Here is a 22,335-nt window from a genome sequence, read left to right as displayed (position 1 = left end):
TCCAGGCAGCAGAGTGGTGCAGCGGAAGCGTGCTGGGCCCATAACCCAGAGGTCGATGGATGGAAACCATCCTCTGCTACGGTACGTTTTCCCTCCCTGGAGCTAACTTTTGGGTCTTCTCGGATCAGACTGTGTGCAGTGTGCCCTGGGCCCTGCGGATGCTCCAAGGTGCCCTCTCCCTGTGTGCCAGTCCTTGGTCCCGCGTCCCCATCAAGGGACAGATGGCAGCAGCATCTGCTGCAGCCAGTTCCATGGTGTAATGGTTAACACTCTGGACTCTGAATCCAGTGCTCCGAGTTCAAATCTCGGTGGAGCCTGTCTGGCCCTTTTACTTCCCCCTCCTCGTCTCCACCCCTGCAGTTTGTTTTTTGGGACCACATTCGGTTCACTCCCCAAAGTCGCCGGCATTCCCGGCGGATGACAGCTTGGAATAAACTAGAGGCGCGCGGTTTCATGGTGTAATGCTCAGTACTCTGGACTTTGAATCCGGAGATCCGAGTTCAAATCTTGGTAGAACCTCACCTGCAGCTGCCAACCTTTACCACCGTCTCAGCCTAAGAAAAGCCAGCCACAAGGACACGGGGGCCGGTGCCTCAGAAAGAGAGGGAGAGGGTGGCAGGCGTTCGCGTGGGGCCTCTCATCCCTGCGTGCCCACGGCCCACCCGCGACCCTCCCCCTTGACGGACCCGCGGCTGCCCCGCCCCCTCACGCGCACGCGCCCCACCCCTCGCGCGCACACGCCCCTGGCCGCCCCGCCCCTCGTGCACGCTCCCCTGGCCGCCCCGCCCCCGCGCGCACACGCCCCTGGCCGCCCCGCCCCTCGTGCGCACGCGCCCTGCCTCCTTGCCCGCGCACGCGCCCCTTCCCGCCCCGCCCCCGCGCGCACGCGCCCCGCTGGGCTCGGTGAGGGCTGCGGGAGGGACCGGCGCCGTCAGGCGTCCCGGGGGTCCCGAGGCTGAGCGGTCCCAGCCGGTCGCCCCGTCGCAGCGCCAGCGGCCCAGGGCGTAGGCGCTGACCGGCCCCCCACCGCAGACCGTGCAAACATCTCCGCCGGGGACCCACCTCCGCAGGACTTCAGACCCTTTAACGTCCCAGCGCCCTCTGGATTTGGCTTAAAAAAAAAAAAAAAAAACCAAAAAGGGTCTTTCTACTCGTGCTGAGGCTCCCACGTCAATTCCTAAAATACCTCCTGTTTTCTGATCACTTGCCGAGCTCCCCCCCCACAGACCTGCCAGCCATCCCCACCGCCGGCAGGGTTTCCCGCCCTTTACTGTGACGGCGACAGAGACGCTCTTTCCGGCGCTGGGAAGCACCCAGGGGGCGCTGCTGTGGGGACGGTCACCGAGGGCCGCACTGAGCTGTGTGCCCTACTGCAGACCGCCCCCCACAAATGCGCAACAGCTCTGCCAATTTACATCCCTGCCAACAGGGCCTCAGCTTTTCCTCAGACCCAATCCTTTATAAAATAAACGGTTTGCTGGTCTACTGGAAGAAAAAAAAAAAGTTTTTTGGGAACCCAAGGTCAAGAAGAGGAGTGTTGACAGGTTGTGGGGTTAGCAACCAAAGTCACAAAACAATATGTATATTAATGAGAAACTAGTTTGGGCTGATAAACCATCTGCAGTACAATAAATTTGGCGGGGGGAACCTTGACAAATATATATAGGTTTTATCTGCATTTCCATTTAAATAAGACTTCAGCTCTAGCACCTGCTCTTCTAGTTTTCAGGACACAAGGTTATCTTTCAGAAACCAGAACTGAAAGAGCTACCTTCGCCCAAGAGAGTTCAGGGCTTTTTTGCTTTTGACAAATGCTACGCTTGGGCTTACTGATTGGGAAGCAAGCCAAACACCTGCGTGGCTGGGAAGAGGTGGAATAGAAGATGCTGGGCTGGAGGTGGGGTGACAGGGCCCTCTGCCCAGCCAGAGTCCTTTCAGGAGCCAGCTGAACAGCATTCAGCAAGGTAGTCGATTACCTGGGCTGTGGTTTTCCAATCTCACATGTGGGGACAAAAGCAGTGCCCAGACGTGGGATGATGATGACAGGGCCATGTGGTCTGGTGCCAAGTGCCCAGACGTGGGATGATGACGACAGGGCCCATGTGGTCCGGTGTCAAGTGCCCAGACGTGGGATGATGACGACAAGGCCAATGTGGTCCAGTGCTGAGAAGCCTGTATTTGTTGAGCTTCAGGCCAGCAGGCTGACTGTGAAACAGACACCCCCAAAGTCGCCCACAGATTGTAGGAGCTTGCAGAAACGCAGTGCCTTCCCTTCACACCCTGGGCCGGGGCCAACCGATGGTGAACGCGCAGCAAACGAGTCCCAGTCCTCAACCCCAGCAAAGCCAAGTGTGATTAGCAGGCGCAGGGGTCTACTCTGGCTGGAACTGCAACTGAAACATCTGGGCCGATATGGCCCCAACATGGGCTCTTCTACCTGTCAGGCCACAGGCGCTTAAGTTATTCACCAAGATGACCCCCCACCCCATACACATTGACCAGACATGTTCACTGCCCACTGGAAGCAGAGCAGTGCCAGGATTCAGAGAGTTCCTGTACAGCGGTGGGCAGGATGTGTCTGCACTTACTGTCTTGCTCCTCTCACCCATGCACCACAAGCAGACGCTCTCTGTGGCAACACCACAGGCCAAGGCACAACGCTGCCCTCTCCGCACCTCACCCTTTGACCCCATTGTTTTGTTTGGGTTATAACAAATGAAAAGGAAACCTCTCTGCTTTTCTCTTATGCAGAAGACAAACTACACAAGGCCATAACCCAAGACCAGCCCCAAGTGAGACTCCAGCCACCTCCCATGGGTCAGCACCCAGGCCTCTCATCCTGGACTCCCTAATACAGGTGTCACAGGTTGAATTATGTCTCCTCCCACCAAAGTGTATTAACTTGGTTAGACCATGATTCCCAGTATTGTGTGGTTGTCCTCCACCTTGTGATTCTAACTTTATGTTACACCCTTACCAGGTCACATCCTTGATCCAAGGTAAAGGGAGCTTCCCTGGGGTGTGGCCTACACCATGTTCTCTCTCTCAAGAGATAAAAGGATAGGGAAGTGAGCAGAGAGGGGGACCTCGTACCACCAAGAAAGCAGCACCAGGAGCAGAGCATATCCTTTGGACCTGAGGTTCCTGCGCTGAGATGCTCCCAGACCAAGGGAAGCCTGATGACAAGGACTTTCCTCCAGAGCCAACAGGGAAGGCCTTCCCCTGGAGCTGGAGTCCTGAATTTGGACTTCTAGCCTATTGGACTGTGAGAGAATAAACTTCTTTTTGTTAAAGGTATGTACTTGGGGTATTGTTATAATAGCACTATATGAGACAACAGGAGAGGCCCCGGGGCAAGTCAGCTGTCAAAGACTGTCCACTGATGCTACTGTCATTAAGGTGATTTCTTCATTGTAGCCTCAAGATTGGAGTTTTTGAAGCAATAAAGATCAGCCCTCCAGAGATGGGAAGGCAGAGAGGGACCGAAGCTGGCTGAATGGACACAGAAATACAGAGTAGAGAGGAGTGGGCTGTCTCATTAGGGGGACAGAAACTAGGATCATATATAGCAAAGTGTATATAAATTTTTATATGAGAGACTGACCTGATTTGTAAACTTTCACTTAAAGCACGATAAAAAAAAAAAAAAAAAAAAGATCAGCCCTCCAACTCCTGGGCTTGGCGTTCTAGACCTGCTGAGTTTCTTCTTAGACTGAGACAATGAAGAACTCTTTGGCTCTGAGTCAGGTGATGGCTCAGGCAGTCTGAGAGGAGGCCACTGGGCCTGGACCATAAAGAAGGCAGCACCCATCACGTGACCACAATGCTGCCCCCTGGCTGGAGAGTGTTCAGTCAACACTGCACAGGCAGACATGCTCTCCAAGTGTTTATTCCATCATCAGTTATTCTGGGGATGAAAACCCAATTATATACAGATTGAAAGCAAAAAAATATATATACAATTTAACACGATATCCCCAGTTATCAACACAGATAGGCCTACAAGTATAGTACTGGACGGGATGAAGGTAACTTAGTCTGCTGAGGCTTTACTTACACCGAGGGGTTGAAGGATGTCATCACTTCTGTTAGCGAGACCCAAGCGCTCATAAAACCAGCTGGGGGCCTCTTGACAGATTTCATTTCACAGGATGAACCCTAACATAGTCATATGATGCTGGAGATTTCCAGCTGCTCGCCAGCCCTTTCTTAATTACTTGTGGGTAAAAGGCTTTCGCTTCTTTCTTCTTCTCCCACCCCCTGTAAGTCACACTCCTACCAGCAGTACCTGTGGGGGTGAGGGAATCACTTCATCTGTGCACAGAGGCACTTCGAGCTAAGCAGACAAACCAGTCCACTGCACGAGAAGAAGCCCTGTCAGAGATGAAGGACGACCGAAAGAGTTCAGAGGGAGGCTGTCTCACCCGACTTCAGGGCTGGACGAGGCCTTCACAGACTCTGCTCCCAGCCACTGGATTCAAGGAGCAGCAGAGGCCCCAGAGTCACTCGAATCACAGCTGCGAGTGGCTGCCTGGGCTTGGGACCAGCCTTGCCATTCTCCATCCTGTCCCTCTTGTCTCCCTCTTTATTGTTAGTATAACCTTGTCAGGTGTCCCTGTTGTCTCATGGGGAGTTCAATTTAAAAAGTGAATGTAAAAGCCAGGGGTTAGGGCACAAGAAACAGTGCCTGCAAGGCAGGAACATGGGCTTGCTGCCACCAGAACTTCCGATCTGTACCCAGATTTGTGCTTGAAACCCCCAGATTCCAAAAAATATGGTGATTTGTTCAAGCTCTAAGTAAAAACATCTCTAAGGGGAACGTGGATGGCAAAACCGGAGCCACACTGGGCCAGGGCCACCCAACGACCCCCAGGTCAGCACAGATCCGCAACCCTGCCGCCCTGCCCCCCCCCACATCTGTTTCTGCCTCAGATGACCCGTGCGGCATGTGAAACAGCACCTCTTGGGGCCTCAGCTCTCCCAGGACACTGTTTATATTTTTTTTCAGTCCTAAAACACACTTGTCTGTCTCCATTCTTTTCTTTGGGATTTTACCACAGTCTCAGAAGAGAATACTTCTGTAGGGAACGCCATCTCTCATGTTAAAGTATTTCAATGCCATGCATGTAAGAATAGCACCACATTAAAATTAGAGAGCCTCAAATAAATAGGGGATAGCCGAGTTGAGAGGATTCTGAAAATCAAAGTAAAGAGCTGACCTGTTTTCTTTGAACGTGTCTCTAGCACTCCCCGCCCAGCGTCCCTGCCTGAGGAGCAGCTGGGTGGCTGCCCCAGCCCCTCCTCTTCTACCACTTGATGTCTAAGCTGCTGGCAGTGAGTCCGGTGCTCGGAAACGAAGTGTGCAGAGCTTCCTGCACCCTGGGGGGGTCGGCCCCATGCAGCCACTCCCGGTACAGCATCTGCACATGCTCACTGGTCTCAGGGGGCCGCACGGGGATGTCCGCATAGATTCCCTCCATCTGCCGCAGCAGGGCCTTGTCCACATGTCCATCCTCGGCCTGGGCCTGGCCCCTGCCATGTAGGCACCCTGAAACACACACGGGGTGTTTTACCTTAGGGGAGGAGCCCTGGTGGAGCAGTGGTTAAGAGTTCGATGGCTAACCAAAAGGTCAGCAGTCTGAATCCACTAGCCAGCCACTTCTTGCAAATACCATGGGGCAGTTCTACCCTGTCCTATAGGGTTGTTAGGAGTCAGGATTGACTCAATGGCAACGGGTTTGGTTTTTCTGGTTTACCTTAGGGGAAGATGTTTCTGGAGCAGGAGGGGAGGGGAAGAGGTCTGCAGCAAGTGGAGGCTGGTGTGGGGGCCTCATGTCATGTGTCTAACCTTTGAGGCTGTCAAGCCCTGGTCCCCATGAACTGGGTTCACCTAAGACCTAAGTAAGATGCCCCTCACTACACTGGTGGCTCCAAATACAGACCTGGGTTTCCCTTCATCACAGCAGGAGTACAGCCATCGTTACTGGACGGTGGCATTACTTTATACACAGGCACTTGGTCCCCTAGCCTCACGGGGAGGTGTGCTCTCCACACCAGCCACACCAGCCAGCTCTTTCTGCTGATTAAGTGCCAAGGGCGGCCCCTGTGGGGCATGTGCCCCAGGACATCTCCCAGAGGATATTCCACAACCTACTCTTCTCGCCACAGCACGTGTGACGTCAAGAGGGCCAGCGGCTCCTCGATGTCACACTCAAGCGGAGGGGAGCATCTGCGCCCGCAGAGTCATTGGGGTTGAGTACAAAGTACCTCTGCCAGCACGGGCCCTGAGCCTCTGCAAAAGCTGCCCGCCAGCCTGCCCACGGCCATGGGACAGGCCTGCCCTGCTCCTTGCTCACCTCCGGGACACGCAAGGACCTCCACGAAGTGGTAAGGAAATTTGCCCTTCTTCAGCTTCAGGATCATGTTCTGGATGTTTCGAAAGCCGTACACAGCAGCGAAGCGCAGCACGACCTCCCCTTCCTTCTCAAGAGTTACCTCCTGGAAGTCTTTGTTTCTAGAGAACAAACAAAAGGGACTACAGATTTATCCAGTCCTTTATTAGCATCTTGAGGATCGTTTTCTAATCTGTTTGGAACATGACCAAAATAAGAAATCTTTGAATAAACAAAAACAGGCCTTTGGATTCCAAGTGACATACTCCTGGACAAAACACACGCGCACACATGTGCACGCACACGTAGGAGGCTCACAGCTGGCTTCAGGCAACCTGCTCTGAAAGCTGCGTGACTTCAGGCAGCCAGCCACCCAGGGACAAGCTCCCCTAGTACCTCAGGGCTCGACAGGTGACCTTCTCCACATCCTCGCCAAACAGTTCCTTAGCCGCATGTCGGAAGACATGGGCCAGGTAGCCGTCTGAGCTGGCTCCGTCGTGGCGCCGGACCTCCTCCTCCTTCAAGTCTCCGAACCTCACCGGGCAGAGAAAAGACCAGTCCTCAGTGAGACCATCAGCGCTGACATCTGTGGCCACTTGTATAAAAAAACGACCACATGAGCTAAACCAGAGTATTGGGCTCAAGGTGGCCGCTGGTACGTGAACTCCTTCACAGACAGCTACGCTTCCGGGAGGAAGCTCGTTTTCACTGAGTCCACATGAAACTCATGTTGCGATCTAGCCCGAGATGGTATAAGGAGTTAAACTGGTACTCCCACATGCAGGTGTTAAGGCCCGGCAGCTTCTCCCTGGCCTACAGTAGGGGTCCCCTCCCTGATGAGAGCCCCTAAACGTTGGCTACGCTCTAAATCCAAGACCAGAACACCAGGGACATTGAGGGCCAGGAGACCATGCTGCCCAGGGGACACTGAAGCCTGTGCTCTCAGGCAGCAGTGGGCCACTCACAGGAGGGGTTGATGTCCCCAACCAGTTCTCAAACAACGGGTGCTTCCAGCTGACGAAGGAGGCAGAGGGATTTGAGGACCAGCTAGTGCGAGGGGAACAGACAGCCATGCCAGGAGCTACGCCAGCCACGTGGAGCTCAAGGGAGAAGTGCTGCTGAGAAGGGGCGGGCGTGTGCTGCAGAGTCCTCAGCAGACCCGGTGCGTGAGCAGCCAGCACTGGGTCTGGCTTCCAGTGAAAGGTCCACGACAGTTGGGGATTTGGGATTTTGCAAAGACACAAATGGATGTCTAGCAGCGAGCACAGAGGGCTATGGCCAGGAGGAGTGGAGGCGGCTGGGACACAGCTCGGCACGGAAACCCTGCTGGGTGACTTCAGTGCTCTCTTGCTGCTGCACTTGCGCCCTGGGGGAAATTGTGTCCCTTAAGACATCAAGAACTCAAGGGCAACTTTAGAGAGGACCTTCTCTGCTGAGGTGGGACAAGGGCCTGGCATTTTTTGCACTTTGTAAACCTCAGCTCCTTCTCCCATGAGAGGGACATACAGCACCCTTCCCACTGAACTGCAAGGGAGTAAACAAGGCTGGCCCAGTGAAATGCACAGCCTCTGCTGTGTTTGTGAGGGGATGAGGAGCCTGATGTGCCCCCCGAGGCAGCCACATTGGGTGGTTTAGATGTGGGATGCTCCGAACAAACAGGGTTCAGAAAGAAAGCATGTCAGGGTGCAGGTGTGCCCCCTCCCCCCCACCGGAAGGTTTAGTGTCTAGAAGATGTAGCCAGTATACCATGGAAGCCCACCAAGGCTCCTGGCTTCCCACAGGCCTGGTGATGGCTCTATACCCACGCCCTGGGTGTGTTTATATAATGTGCCATGTTGGAAAAGGTAGGTTGTTTGTACATAAAAGAACCAGAATGTGTTATACATACGTAAGATTAGACAAATTCAGCCTTCTGACCTATCGGTTGGCTTGGAATAAGTAACAACTGGGATGGCTGGCTGGGATCTCTTCTCCAAGCAGGCCTGATCAACCTGCTGGGGATAGTCCTACTAGTATCCCTCATTAAACGCTGTCTGAAATGATACAGGTGTTACCAGAGTTACGCACCAAACCATAGATATATAGCTCAACGTCCAAAATGGGTGATGGGCATGCCAGGACTTGGTACTACTTGGCTTCTTTTTCTGGCACCCTGATGGGAGTTGGAGAGTGGACTGTTGGGGAAATGGTCTGCCTCTCTCTCTCCCTCCCATCTAGACTTCCTAAGTAAATGCCTTGTGCCCAGAGCATTCTCTGGTAAGGAAGCTGAGAAATGGGTAGCCGTTTCTCTCCCAGTTCCTTCTCTTTATCAGGGAAGCCTTCCCCCTGTTCTGGGCACACAGTAAGTGTCTCTTGCACATGATCAGTTCCGAACAGCACCTGGCCAACCCCACTTCTGTATCGGTTCCCCGTAGGGAGGGAACAGGGTCTCTCGCACAATGGCACAAGAGGGGGAGTGTGCCTGATTTGGGTGGTAGGGTGAAAGGAAAACAAGCTTTGCGAGGTCAAATGTGAGCACCCTCATGTGGTCCCTTACTCATTACAGTTTGCTATGTCATCCTTGCCTAAGTCCTTGGCGTGCAGCTGCTACTGTCTACTGCCACTATAAAATCTCTACCCTCCCACTGCAGGGCAGAGACCTGCTCGAGTCCTGTGGCCGCCCAGGACTTGGCCTCATATGTAAGTCTACCTAATAAGCTCCTTAGCCACCACACTGGAGTTGCCCGCCTCTTTCTTCGGTCTCTCGGCACCCTCCATTTTTGGAGGTAAATTTCACGTTAGTGGTCTATCCTGGGACACCGACTCACACACCTGAGAGGACTGTGGGTCCTGGTGGAGCCAGTGATATAACGAGCGTCCCCCCCAACACTCTGTACCCCATGCAGGACCACTGGGAGACACGATGCCTGGTGTGCTCACACAGGAACCCTCCCCCCACCTATGACCCTTCCCCAAAAGCCACTTACAGAGTGTCAACAGCAGCTTCCTTCACTGAGAGCTCACTCTGCTCCATTATCTGGAGAAGTTCACCTACAGACAAACAGGAGTCGTGAAACATGGTGAGGGGACACAGGCAGCCATGTTACACCGTGTGCTGTGTAACGGGGCCAGATAGCCGTATCACAGCATATTCCATGTGAGGGGACACAGACAGCCACATCACAGCATATTCCATGTAAGGGGACACAGACAGCCACATCACAGCATACTCCATGTGGGGGACACAGACAGCCGCATCACAGCGTGTTCCATGCGAGGGAGCACAGCCGTGTCACAGCATGTTTCATGTGAGGGGACACAGACAGCTGCGTCACAGCATATTCCATGTGAGTGGACACAGACAGCCACATCACAGCATGATCCACGCCAAGGGGACACAGACAGCTGCGTCACAGCATGTTTCACACAAGGAGACAGATAGCCGTGTCACAGCACGTTCTATGTAACGGTGGCCAGGGCGCCCTCCCCGGTGCATAGTCTCCTCCGAGACCTAAGAACCTGTTAGCAAAGTGACACTAACAAAATGTGGGGAAAGGTCTGATTCCTCCTGCTCTTAAGCTGAGCAGCTTATGCCAGCCCCTGTCTCCGTGTTTTTTCCCATGCAGAACACTGAGTGAAATCACCTCCTATGCACAGGGTGACTGTGGTCACGCAGCAAGGAGATCACTTAAAAACCAGACACACATCTGGAATTTATTTTACAAAGGGCCTCTGAAAATACCCAGGTAAAACACGAGTGTCCAAAACAACTGCCACGGAGCCAGATGTGGGGTCAAAGATCACTGAGCACCTCCACTGATAACCTGTCAGATTCTGCACTCAGAAAAATTACAATGTAGGCACTCCTGAAGGGCCTGTGGCTCTTGTGAAAGACCTGTGATTGCACGCAACCTCTCGTGCAAGACCTGTGACTGGGCGTGGGCACTCATCAATGACCTGTGACTGGACACAGATGCTGGTGGAAGACCCACGATTGGGCGCGGGCTCTCGTGAAAGACCCATGACTGGGCACAGACTCTCATGAAAGACCCATGACTGGGCACAGACTCTCGTGAAAGACTCGTGACATCTGCTCCCTCTGCTCCCCTCACTGTCTCCTCTCCTGTCCCCACAATGCAGCTGGCACATGTGCAGGTGGGAAGCCCTCACTGCTGTCTGTGGGCCGGCACTCCAGGCTGGGGCCCCGGCAGAGGGAAATCGGAGCCGCCACCAGTGAAGATACCTGAGAGGACTTTGTTTTCAGAGCTGTTTAAAACAGACCCACTTGATTTTTACCAGACTCAAGCAACCCCCCAGTTTGGTTTCAAAGTTCTTCTGCACAGCTTTTGGTGATTTCAGGGAGCCCTGTTTGTCCCAAACATACACAGAGCCTACTGCAGGTACTCACTGCAGCTTCTAAGCCAAGTGCCAGCAGTGCCATGGTTAACGGCAACGCTGTTGTGGCAACGTTTACCTTCTTCATTACTTGGGCTCCTAAGTTCATGCTGGGTTTGTAAAAACAAGACCTCCTACAGTCACCCGTGACTGTTCCTGCCAAGCGGTGGTGATGGTGTGACAGCCCACCCCCAAGGGGTCTCCAAGGAACAGCTATGTTCCTGCCAGAAGCCAAGACCTGACTCATCTGGAGGAACACGCAGAGAACAAAAGGGAGGCTGGGGGTACTTTGTGCAACTAACCCTGCAGTGCCCCAGGCTCAGCACTCACCTGACGTCAGCACACAGTCCACACCCTGTGAGGTGTGCGAGGCTGCCTGGACATCCTCTCGGAGTGCTTCCAGCTTCTTGTCGTAGCAAGGGCCCACGATGACATGGAAGATTCCATCTGGAGAGAGGTTCTGTGCAGAGACAGCAAGCCTGTGGTCGGGCTGATGATGAAGTGACGCAGGTGGCTCAAAACTGGTGCCCGTGGCATGTGGGTGGAGGAGCGTGTCCCTGTGCCCGCCCGGCGTGGCCAGGCTCTGGTGCCCCCTCAGCTCTGAGCACGGGGCAGCAATCCACCTCCCCATGGCAGCAGGAGGAGAATCAGGAGGCGCAGCAGCCTTCAGAGACTCAGGGGAGGACCAGTGGACTGAGCCCCTTCCCTCCCGAGTCTGATGCCCACGGTGGTGAGATGTGAAGGCCAAGTGATGGTGTATGCCCCCACAAAGTGGCTTCCAGCCAGTTTACCCCCAGGCCCTCCTGGGCTGCCCTCCCTCATGGCAGCCTGGGACAGAGGTGGCATCAATGGGAACTCTGCCACCTCCATCCTGAAGCTGCACCCCGTGGGTACAGGAACACACAGGGCTGAGGGAGATGGGCCTGAAGCTGTACCCCATGGGTACAGGAGCACACAGGGCTGAGGAAGATGGGGCAGGGGGAGCTGCAAAGGCCCTGGGCACATCCAGTGGGCTCAGACTCCCTTCTCAGCAACTCACCCTCGCCGTGCTGAACCTCCCCGTAAGCCCTCAGGGACAACCATGCCCCTCTCCCCCTGCCCCCACAGTCCTGTGCAGCTGAGGGGCCCGGCCCTGACCCCGCCAGGAGGAAGAGGCCTGTTTACCTGCTGTCTGGCAAAGTAGTCCTTCACCAACAAGCCCATGATCTGCTGGGGGGACTTGGCAGTGCAGAGGTTGGGGGTGATGGGACTCCCCAGCACCCGCTCAGCATACCGGACCCAACCTGGGGAGACAGATTGGATTCCAGGTTATCAGGACACAGCGTGACACTCTTTCTAGCTGCTCCCTTTCTCCCTCCTAGATGTGACTGCTGCACAGACAACAGAGATAACTGAGACTTGGCACCATCTCTCCAGTAGGGTGGGGGCGGCAATCCGCCTTCCTCTTCTATGTGCCACCTTTAAATGTTCATGATCCAAATTTTCCCGTTCTTCCAGAATGAAAATGACTATGGAAAATCTTTTCTACACCTCAGGCACCAATATCTTTACACTACAAAAAAGACTTTGGCTAAAAGTGTTCTCTGATGGAGCATGAAGATCGGTGGAAAGAAATCCTCTCAATCTGCCATTCTGACCTAAGCTGGCAAAGGGGGCACGAGTACCTGCCGTATTGTTGTCTGTAATCATTTGGAGACCTGAAATATCTAACTTTTAAGAGAAAATAGATTTCAAAAAAATGCATAAGTAACGTTCGCCTCAAAAACTTTAGAAATACAGATAAATGAAATCAAGAAATTAAATTTCAGTTGCTGCCTCACCCCCAAACCACCACAGCTAATGAACTGGTGACCCCGACCATGCAGCAGGTCCACAAGGCTGAGGAGATGGGCCCTCTGACCGGCCACCCTTACCCAGCGCCCAGCCTCAGGCACACGGCTGTGCTCACCAGGACAGGCAGAGGTCAGCATGGGCAGCGCCTGCTTGTCCTCACTGTGCCCCAGGTAGCGCCGCACAAACTCCTTCTGGCTCTCCAGGATGCTGAAATCCGCAGCAATGGTCGTGTCAAACACGTAGCGCACCCCTGCAAGAAGAGGGCACGCTCGGATTCTCACCCCCCGAGACAGGGTCTACTCCTAGACTAAATGCATCAGCACTCTAAGTCAGTTCTCCTTCTCACGTCTGAGACACACTTAAAAACAAACTCCACAGGCATCTCTCAAGCTACTTCAGTCTTGTTTGTTTCTGTTACCAATTGCTTAAGTACAGACTGCGTACTCAATGCCTGTTTTTCTAAACAACAAACACGTGTCTCTTTATACCCATAAAACACCAAACCCCTTGCCATCGAGTCGATTCCAACTCGTAGTGACCCTATAGGACAGAACAGAACTGCCCCATGGGGTTTCCAAGGCTGTAATCTTTATTTTACAGACTTGTAAACCTGTAAAGACTGCCCCCATCTTTCTCCCGCAGAGCAGCTGGTACGTTTAAACCACCTATCTTTCAGTTAGCAGCCAAGTACTTAACCACTGCCCGACGAGGGCTCCTTTATATAAGAAAACACATACGCTGCCTCTGCTGCGTTTTTTCTCTCTACAACTATATGTAAATGTCTCCATCTATGTTATGACGTGCCAGCAGCATTCTCTTCTAATTCACTGGTAAATTAAATTTCAGTGTGTGATGATCCTGAGAAGTCTAAAGTAAATTATCATGGTAGACTGAAAAACCTTTATTTTTTTAAACCAATCTGATTATTTCTTAAAAAAAAAATTACTGCATTTAAATACACAAATACACTAAACCGTTTCCCATTTCAACCGTTTTTACACGTAATATTCAGTGACAATCACGTTCATCATGTTATGCAACTGTTACCACTATTTCAGAAGTTTTTCATCACCCTTAACTGAAACTCAGTGCCCCTTAGGCAATACCCACCCACTTCCCCCCCTCGTCCAGTAACTACTAACAATGGTCTTAGTTTCTATGTAGGTTTTTAAGTAGCTACCTTTTTTTTAATAGTTATACTTTTCTCCATATTGGTAAATAAATCTGAGACAAAGAAATGGGGGTACTCTCAATGATTATAACGAAATATATTAAGTATATTTAATATATTTAGTATCCTTTAGTATCCACAGTAGACTTAAATCTTAAAAGCAGCCAGCTATTTTTAAAAAGCTTATTGTAAATTTTAGAGTATTACCTTAGGAAACCAGTTTCATTGTAGATATATTTTCTTTATTACCAAAAATATTCAATTATATGTGTTTTAATAACTACCCCCCCCCCCGAAAAAAAAAAATAGGGCCTGTCGCTATGAAAAGGTTGAACATTTTATAGCTTTGGGCTCAGGCTGCTGGGACAGCTGTGGCCCAAGGACCGCTCGCCGCGGCAGGCACGTGGGGGGCCATGGATCCCTGGGCTGGCCCTGCAGACCTATTCTCAGGAGTCACTTTATCTTTGTTCGTTATCCCCAGTGTCTTTACATCTCAGAAAAGCCACTGTGAAATAAAAACCCTTATTTGGCAAAAAGCCTATGTTCTCCTTTGTAGATCCCACGTGTTAAGGGCCAGGATACGAGGACACGCAGAGCCATACAGACGCCATCGTGTGCACACTGTCAGTTCGGCCACACTCAGAAGATGGGCACGGGGACTAGTGGTTTTACAAAAGCAGACAATAGAGAAGTATTTTTTCCTCAAGTCCTAGACCTTACTATTCCAGTGTTCACATCTGAGGTCCTGGATTCTATGTTTGAACAACCTTCTATTTTTCAGGTCAAGGGACACAACCCACTTCCTGATGGGCCTGTCTGCACAGGGCTTCTTGAGAAGCCAGATGCTGATCATTTCAGGACCTTCCCCAAACCCGTCCACCGTCAGCCAGGCCACGGCCCCACGGTAACAAGCACCCATGTGCGTGCAGGGAGGCGGGCTGGGGACCAGCTGCTGCTGAGCCAGTGCCTGGGTGCAGGATACACACGGAGCCGGGTCCTTGTACGTGTCACAAGCTAGACTCTTGCCCATGTCTGTTATCCATCTTGTGCCCTTGAAGTGTTAACTCGAGAGAGAAAAGGGCAGGTATAAACTTAGTTACAAATTCCCGAAGCATCCGAAGTCAACTCACCCAGGCTTTTGAGGAAGCCACAGAGCCTTCTGGATGCATCGGTCACACTGAGGTTGAATTTAGCAGCGAAATAAGGCAAAGACTGAGGGCACACAGACACAGCCAGCACTCTGTGCTCTGAGGTATCGCATTTCTACATGGGGAAGAAGAGAATAGTGCCACAGATGCGCTGACGATGGCAAGTGAAAGCAAGACAGCTCTTCTTACTGAGAAATCTAGAACAAACAAAAACTAACAGGCGTTGTGTGAAAAGATGAATAAGAGAGACAAACACTGGCAGGTACAATTAAGTAAAAATAAGAACAAAAAAATCAGGATTAAAAAATGAAACAAGAATAAGACGACAAAATGCTGAATTAAACAGACTCATGACTCAACTCTCACACTGCTTTTCCCTACGTATTTTTCATGTTTTTCTGTTGATTTCTGTTTTTACATAGTTAAGATATATCTTTTTTCAGAGCCGAAACTTCACCATTTTGTGAAAGTATAGTAAAATCAAAAAAAAAAATGCACAGAATCAAATGTGCAAGTTTTTTACATGCTTCTGTTATGTATAGAAAAATTAGTCGTTACTCTTTAACTCCATCACAATTTTTATTTGCTGTTTTATAAAAAGGTGGCGATAAATTCTTATTGTTCATAAAGTAAGAAAATACCCTGAGAGGCTGGTCTATCTGAAATACAAATAAAGTACCGTAAAAAAAACCTGTGTGTGAATAAAAAATAAGTACGTAAACAAACGGCTATTTTACCCGAGAAACATAAATTCACTGAATTCTTTTCCTTAAATTGATCTCACCTAAGACCTTTCAAAAATCACCTGAAGACTAAATTGTGTTTTCAGCTATTGTTTTAGAAAATCATTTACTTTTAATATAAGTTGTTGTAAAGAAACAGAATATCACGTGCTCTTTAATATCGTAACACCTTATTTTCAAACAACCTGACAACTACAAAAAACATCTCCAATGTTACTGAAGACTAATTGAAAATATGTTCTGTGTCTGTTTAGGAAGTCATTCTATGAATCTATATACTCATAAATTAATAAACCATTCCTCCAATGTTAAAAAAAAAAAAAGAAACAAACAAATCGGCAAATACAAGAGACTTTAGGAGTTCTAAGGATATAATACCAACAGACGTAAATACCTGGAGAAAAATATAACATACCACAATGTTGACCCATGAATAACTGAACTGACCAATAGTCATGAAAACACACACACACACACACACTCTCTGAAACAGAAAGGCTGAGGATTCACACGCTCACTCACACATTCACACGCACACCCCTCGCTCACACACATGTTCACATTCACACACACACTCCTTGCTCACATGCCCATTCACACGCCCCTCACTCACATGCACACCCCTCACTCACGAGGTTCAGCAAAGGCTTCACTTACGCCTCCACCCACCTCCATCCTGGCAGCCGCTCCGCTATCAGGGCGCCCTGATGTCATACCTTATTGAGGTTCAGGACACGGAAGAAGTCCTTGGCGTTCTGCTGGGAAACTCGGACCCCTTCCTCTGCAGTCATGCAGCTGTCGCACGCCAGACAATCACTCAAAAGTATTTTGGCGTCAGCCAGCTTATGGAATTCTCCCTTCTACAACAGAAGGATAATGTTTTGCCCTGGTTCTTCAACAGCTCTTTAAAATTTGCTCCTTTAGATACCCAGTAGATTAACAGAAGAGTACAATATAGAAAACTGACACCAAACACCTGAGACAACCAGGTGCCAGGAGGAGACAGTCTCTCCTCCAAGCCCCCCCCCAGTCTGCCTATGGGAGTGGGACCCGTCCATGGTGACACCAGGTAGCACCTGCCTGGGCCGTCAGTCCTGCATGATGGAGGGTGGGCAATGGCCCCAACACTGTCACTAGCAAGAAGGGAACCTCATTCCTGGAACTGTCAGCACGAGTTGACCTGACTGGCCCTTCCTCCTCCCTGGAAGCCTGCAGACCAGGCTTCTGGCTTCCCTCTCCCTCACGGCCACTCCACACCTCAGGGGTACCCTGCTCTTACCGCCCACCCCCTGCTCTCCCTCCATCTTTGCACTCCCTGGGTGTGCTTGCCTCATCCCAGACTCCCCACATGCGCCCGCGGCCCTGGCCTGGCCTGGCAGCTCAGCACCCACACAGGTCACTGCCAGCTCTGGATGTGCAAGGGGGGCCTCATGCTGCCAAGAGCTGCTGACGATCAAAACCTTCTGTCCCTACTTCCCATGTTGGTTAAGAGTGACTCCACTCACCTCGTTGCTAGTAACCTCAGCATTTATCTTTGGCCCCTGACCCCCGCACTCCCCTGACCGGCACACCTTTTCCACTCCTGCCCCTTCCTTGGCCCCCCACTCCCTACACACGGTTGTCCTCCTGACCAGCACTCCCTCCCCGTGTAGGGCCTAAGGTTTTGCTCTTGTAATAAGCTCCCAAGTGGAGACAGGACTGCAGCTATAAGAGTCTAGAGCATGTGGCCTGGCACACAGCAAGTGCTTAATACCCATCTGTGGGGCTGAACCAAGCATACTGCCTTCACTGAAGTGCCAGAACCATCCCAGCAGAAGGGCCAATACCAGAACCACATCTAAACTCAGCAGCACCTCCCTCCGACCTTGTCGGCCGTCTTTCCTTCTGGAAGTTTCCATGGTCAAAGTCTGGCTCCCACCCCCCTCGTGTTCCTTCGTCTTTCTCCTCCTGTTTCGTAAGCGCATGCATCCTGTAGAACGTGAGTGTGGCACCAGTTCTGTCTCAGGTGCCTGGTGTCAGCTGTCCTCTCTTCGGACAAGCCCATCAGCCTCAGCATCCCTAGAGCAGCGACTGCCTGCCTGCTGGCCTCCCACCCCCCTGCCCTGCCATGAACAACTCACGAATCTCTGTCTCCAGGGGGCTCTCTCCTCCAAGCTCTAGGCTGACCTCCTACAGAAGCCCATGGTCCATGGGTCTAAGACTAAACTCCCTATACACATCCACTTTTCTCCTCCTACCACTTGGCTCCTCGCCAAGGTCTCATCACCTCCACCTGCGGTCTTGAAGCTGCCTCCCCATCACCTGCCTATCTTCCTGCCCAGACGCTCTCACCGACTCCCCACCACCATTAGCCTGGCCGAGGGGAGCCTCAACCCCTTCCCCAGATCACTTCTGTCCACACAGTCCCGTGCTAAGCACGTTTCACCCTGAACTCTTCAGCTCTGACTCTTCTCCAAGCAGTGTCTCCACTCACTGAGCAGAAGGAGCAGCAGCTCAGGCAGGCACAAGCGTTATTTCGTCCTCACCACGGGGACACTGCCCAACTCCCTGCATTACCGATAAGGAGCGCGCACAGGGGTTGGGTATCTGCCCCAGGGGATACGCCCGGGGAAGGGCCCGATCCGCTGCTCCAAGCACTGACTGCACTGGCTTCTGAGCCCAAATCCTCCCTCCGTCCCACCCGTGGGTCAGCTCTCAGGGTGCCTGTCTCACCCCTCCTCCTCCCCAAGCCCTTCACAGTCTCCACAGTTCAGGGTTAAACACAACAGGAACCACGTGTCTGTCAGGATAAATGTCATACTGGAACGATTTTACTTTAAGAGAAGATCTGTTATAGGCTATAAGTGAAACACGTCCTCTGTTCCTTCTCCTGGCAGGAGAGAGACAGTCTGTCTCCAGCATATCCTTCCCTCTCTAAAACAAGGATGACCACAGGGCCTACCTGAGACACTGGGGTTAAGCAGGGATGAGACCAATGCACACAGCACGTTCTAGCACGCCCAGCACAGGGCATGCATTCAATAAACATAACCATTGCTACCAGCTAAGGAGAATTAAAAACCTTGATAACTGAATTACAGAAGAAACCGTTATGAAAAGAAACTTGCTTACAGAATTATGCCATCTAAATTACTTTAAAAATCATTCACCTAAACCTCTATTCTACAAAACAGGACTTATGTTACAAAAAGAGTTTGAGATTTAAATATTACATCACTACTTCTACTTGATGACAAATGATGGCATCTTTCTTTGTTCCAAATGCAGTTTGTTTCGGCTTGGCGCGCTTTTGGGAAGATGCTTCCCTGAAGAAAGTACACTCCTAACTGGCTCCCGTTCAGGTTGACCCCTGGCAAAGCCCTTCTGGTTTTACTTCTGTGTGTTTGAGAACAGTGACATGTATGGTGACAAAAGTCCCCCAAGGGAGACAGACAGCAGCAGCAGTTTAGTCTGACATAAAACTGAAAACATACTCACTTCTTCCTTCTCCCGGGTTGGACTCATTGCATCGGCCAAGGCATTTTCTCGGTCATCAGTTTTTGTTTTCTTACTGCATTCCTTAAAGAAGCAAGACAGCATATCAAAGACCAACTTTCAGTCTAACTCTATTTAAAGAACTTACATACCCTTGGACCATTCAGCCTTATGTCTAGAAATCGCTTCTGAAAAAATAAAATACTCGTCGTTAAGGATATGTGTATATCCTCATCATTTGCAGTAACTACAAATGAGAAGACATGTGGCCTTCCATCAACAGGGCAACGAATACCGGAATACCTGGACACATCTGTACGTGTGATGATGCAGCTGTTACGAAAGATGAACTGGATCTACACATAATGCTCTGAAAAAATGTCTCATGTAGTGTTGGGAGTAAAAAACGAGCAAATTACAGAATACAGTGGGCCTTCTGTGAGTTCTGCATCCGCAGATTCAACCAACCTCAGATTGAAAGTATTCAGGAAAAAAAAAAGTTCCAAAAAGTGAAACTTGAATTTGTGGCACGCCAAGCACTATGCTAAATCTGTGAAAATGAAATGATGTATAGGCACACCCTGCTGTAGCCTCCCTCCACTTCGCAGACCCACAGTCTCTCTCCAGCACTTGGGAAGCACTGCTCACTTCACGTCTTGTCAATATTTCTTAAACAACACATTACGGTATAACAACTACTTAACGTAGCGTAACACCGCGTTAGGTGTTTTAAGTAACCTACAAATAATTCAGATGATATAGGAGGATGTGTGTGGGTTACATGCAAATACTATACGTGCCATTTTACGGGAGGGACTTAAGGATCTTTGGATTTTGGTATCTGCACAGACGGGTGGGGTGGGGACGTACCGAGGGAGGACTATAACCTGCATGTTGTGACCCAATTTTTGTAAGAACAAAAATCCTCAGGCATGCACTGTATGTTTATGTATGTCATTATAATCTAAAAAACAAGTGTGGAAGGAAGGCTAACATCAAACTCTGAGCATCAGAGACCACTGTAAAGAGGATGGGGCCAGCCAGCAGAGGGTGGAGGCTCACCCTGTGCACCCTCTACACTTCTGTATTGTTGTGTTTGCCACAGGCATGCAAGTTTTTCGAATAGTAAAAAAAAAACCCTCTCTCCCCACCTCACAACCAGTTTTGATCACTGTATCAGTTGCTAACACCAAGGATAGTATCTAATATGACTGTCCTAAGTGGTAACAGAGGGTGGTTTGGTTTGGGTTTGGCTTTTTTTGGTTCAAAACACTTGGGGGCATAGGAAAAAACAAATGGACAGAATACTATAAAACCACTAACAATTCATTCCAAGCCATGATAAACAATAACCATAAACTGAAAGAGTATCCTGACATGTAAAACACAAAGGTAGTATTCCATCCGGAGGACTGGTGTCTTGGATTCACCATCTACAATCTTCTATTCCTGGAGCCCTGGCGGCGCAGTGGTTAAGCGCTTGGCTGCTAACCGAAAGGACAGCGGTTCGAAACCACCAGGCTGCTCCTCTGGAGGACAATGTGACAGTCTACTTTGGAAAGCCTGTGGGGAATTTCTACCCTGTCCTGTAGGGTCCCTATGAGTCGGAATCGACTTGACCGCCCTGGGTTGCTCCTCTATCCCGGGCACAAACCCAACTCATTCTGCTAGACCCTGGAATTAGTTTGAAAACCCCCGAGACCGTGCGTGCAGAGGAGGAAAGTGGCAGTTATGCTGAGCTGACCCCGGCTCCCTTCACGCCCCAGGAGCCGGGCGCCACCGCTGGCGGCACCGCCCCGCTCCGTGGGCGCCGCTCCCCGCGGCACAGCTGACCGCAAGGTGTCCAAACGCGGCCTCCTCCCGGGGCGACAAGAACCGGCCCGCCACCGAGCCGGCCCGCGCCGGACTGACCGACCCTCAGCCCCTCACCGGACGGACTGGCCCTCGGTCCTGTCCCCGAACCTCTGAACCGATCTTCTGGCCACTTCACAGGACAAACGGTCTGACCTTCCGGCCCCGACCCTCAGCCCCCTCACCGGACACGCCGGCCCTCCACCGGCCCCGAGCAGGCGGCGCTCACCTTGCGCGTGCAGTGCTCACACTTCATCTGGAGATCCCGGGACGCGGGAGGCGGGCGCGAGAATAGTGCTCCTGGCCCGGAGGTGAGCACCTGAGACGCGGGTCACTGCCGCCGCCGCCCGCAGCCCTTTGTTGCCTTCGCCCCCGGCGCGGGGGCGATGCGGCCCCACCCCCACGCGGCGTAATCTAGGCCAATGGGGGCGACGGGAAGGGGTGGGACAGGCCGTAAAGCCAATCGGAGCTCGCGAAGGCGTGGTGCGGCTCCGTCCCCAGATGGCGCAGTCTAGCCCAATGAGGGCGCCGGGAAGGGGCTGTAGCCAATCGGAAGGCGCGGGGGCGGAGCGCGTGTTCGCTTTGGCTGGTGTGCCGCGGAGGCCGGGGAGCTGGTTAGTGCTGGCGTTTCCGCGTCGCTCCGGTCGGCAGCTACCCCTGGATGTCGCAGGGCCCCGGGTTGGGAGTTTGACGGACCCAGAGACACTCGAAAGCCGCGGCCGGGCCCGCCCCTGTCAGCACGGCGTCGAAACGCTGTCCCTTCCCGCCCTCGCCCAAGGCCCGCCGCCATCGCCGCCTCGAGGCGCGTCACGTAGGCGCCTGCCAGGCCACGGTCTGTCGCTCAGCGGCCAAGGCCAGTGCGCAGGCGTGGCTGCGCCCGTCTGCGACCACGTGGACTGAGCCCGACAGCACGAGGGCAAGTTTTTAACGAAGGTCGCTTGACATTTACGTTCAGTGTAGATGATTTCACTTAGTATACTGACGCTTCTGCCCCATTCATTTTACAAAGCAAAGAATGATTGTTGCAGTAAGGATTTTATTTCAATTAAAACATATCGCTCAAACAAAACGTAGGATCTTAACAGACGCGAAGAACACTTCAGAAAGGTGGACTGCGAACTGAGGAAGCAGGCTGGGAAAGGTTTAGTGTTCAGACAGCCCAGTTTTGCGGAAGCCTAGAGCAACGGTTCTTAGAGTGGTCCCGGGACCAGCGTCACCTAAATCCTGAATCCCTTGCTGAAGACCTATCGAATTAGGAACGCTGAGAACAGCTGGGGGGAGCTGTGCAGAGTCCCCAAGCCACAGTAGCAGCAGCAGCTGGTGACTGTTTAGGCAGAGCGTGTAGGAGG

General features: G+C 51.7%; 1 protein-coding gene and 1 non-coding gene across 2 annotated transcripts; one reads left to right on the top strand and one right to left on the bottom strand.

Annotated features, from left to right (window-relative positions):
• Positions 1 to 245: 245 nt before the first annotated feature.
• Positions 246 to 317, top strand: TRNAQ-CUG (transfer RNA glutamine (anticodon CUG)). The gene has a single exon. It is a non-coding gene; the product is annotated as a tRNA-Gln (tRNA).
• A 3,556-nt stretch (positions 318 to 3,873) lies between these two features.
• On the bottom strand, positions 3,874 to 21,381 carry NARF (nuclear prelamin A recognition factor). Its single transcript, XM_049860432.1, has 11 exons — positions 21,216 to 21,381; positions 19,139 to 19,219; positions 16,378 to 16,521; positions 14,901 to 15,033; positions 12,715 to 12,849; positions 11,931 to 12,049; positions 11,097 to 11,226; positions 9,359 to 9,422; positions 6,789 to 6,926; positions 6,357 to 6,514; positions 3,874 to 5,548 (listed from the first exon to the last, which is right to left on the bottom strand). Exons 1-11 carry the CDS (start codon positions 21,240 to 21,242, stop codon positions 5,307 to 5,309), a joined length of 1,371 nt encoding a protein of 456 aa, XP_049716389.1. The 5' UTR covers positions 21,243 to 21,381; the 3' UTR covers positions 3,874 to 5,306.
• Between the last annotated feature and the right edge of the window lie 954 nt (positions 21,382 to 22,335).

Source organism: Elephas maximus, chromosome 19 (assembly GCF_024166365.1).
Source record: "Elephas maximus indicus isolate mEleMax1 chromosome 19, mEleMax1 primary haplotype, whole genome shotgun sequence".
NCBI lineage: Eukaryota > Metazoa > Chordata > Mammalia > Proboscidea > Elephantidae > Elephas > Elephas maximus.
The sequence above is the reverse complement of the archived record's forward strand: the minus strand, read 5'-3'. Positions and strand labels throughout refer to the sequence as shown.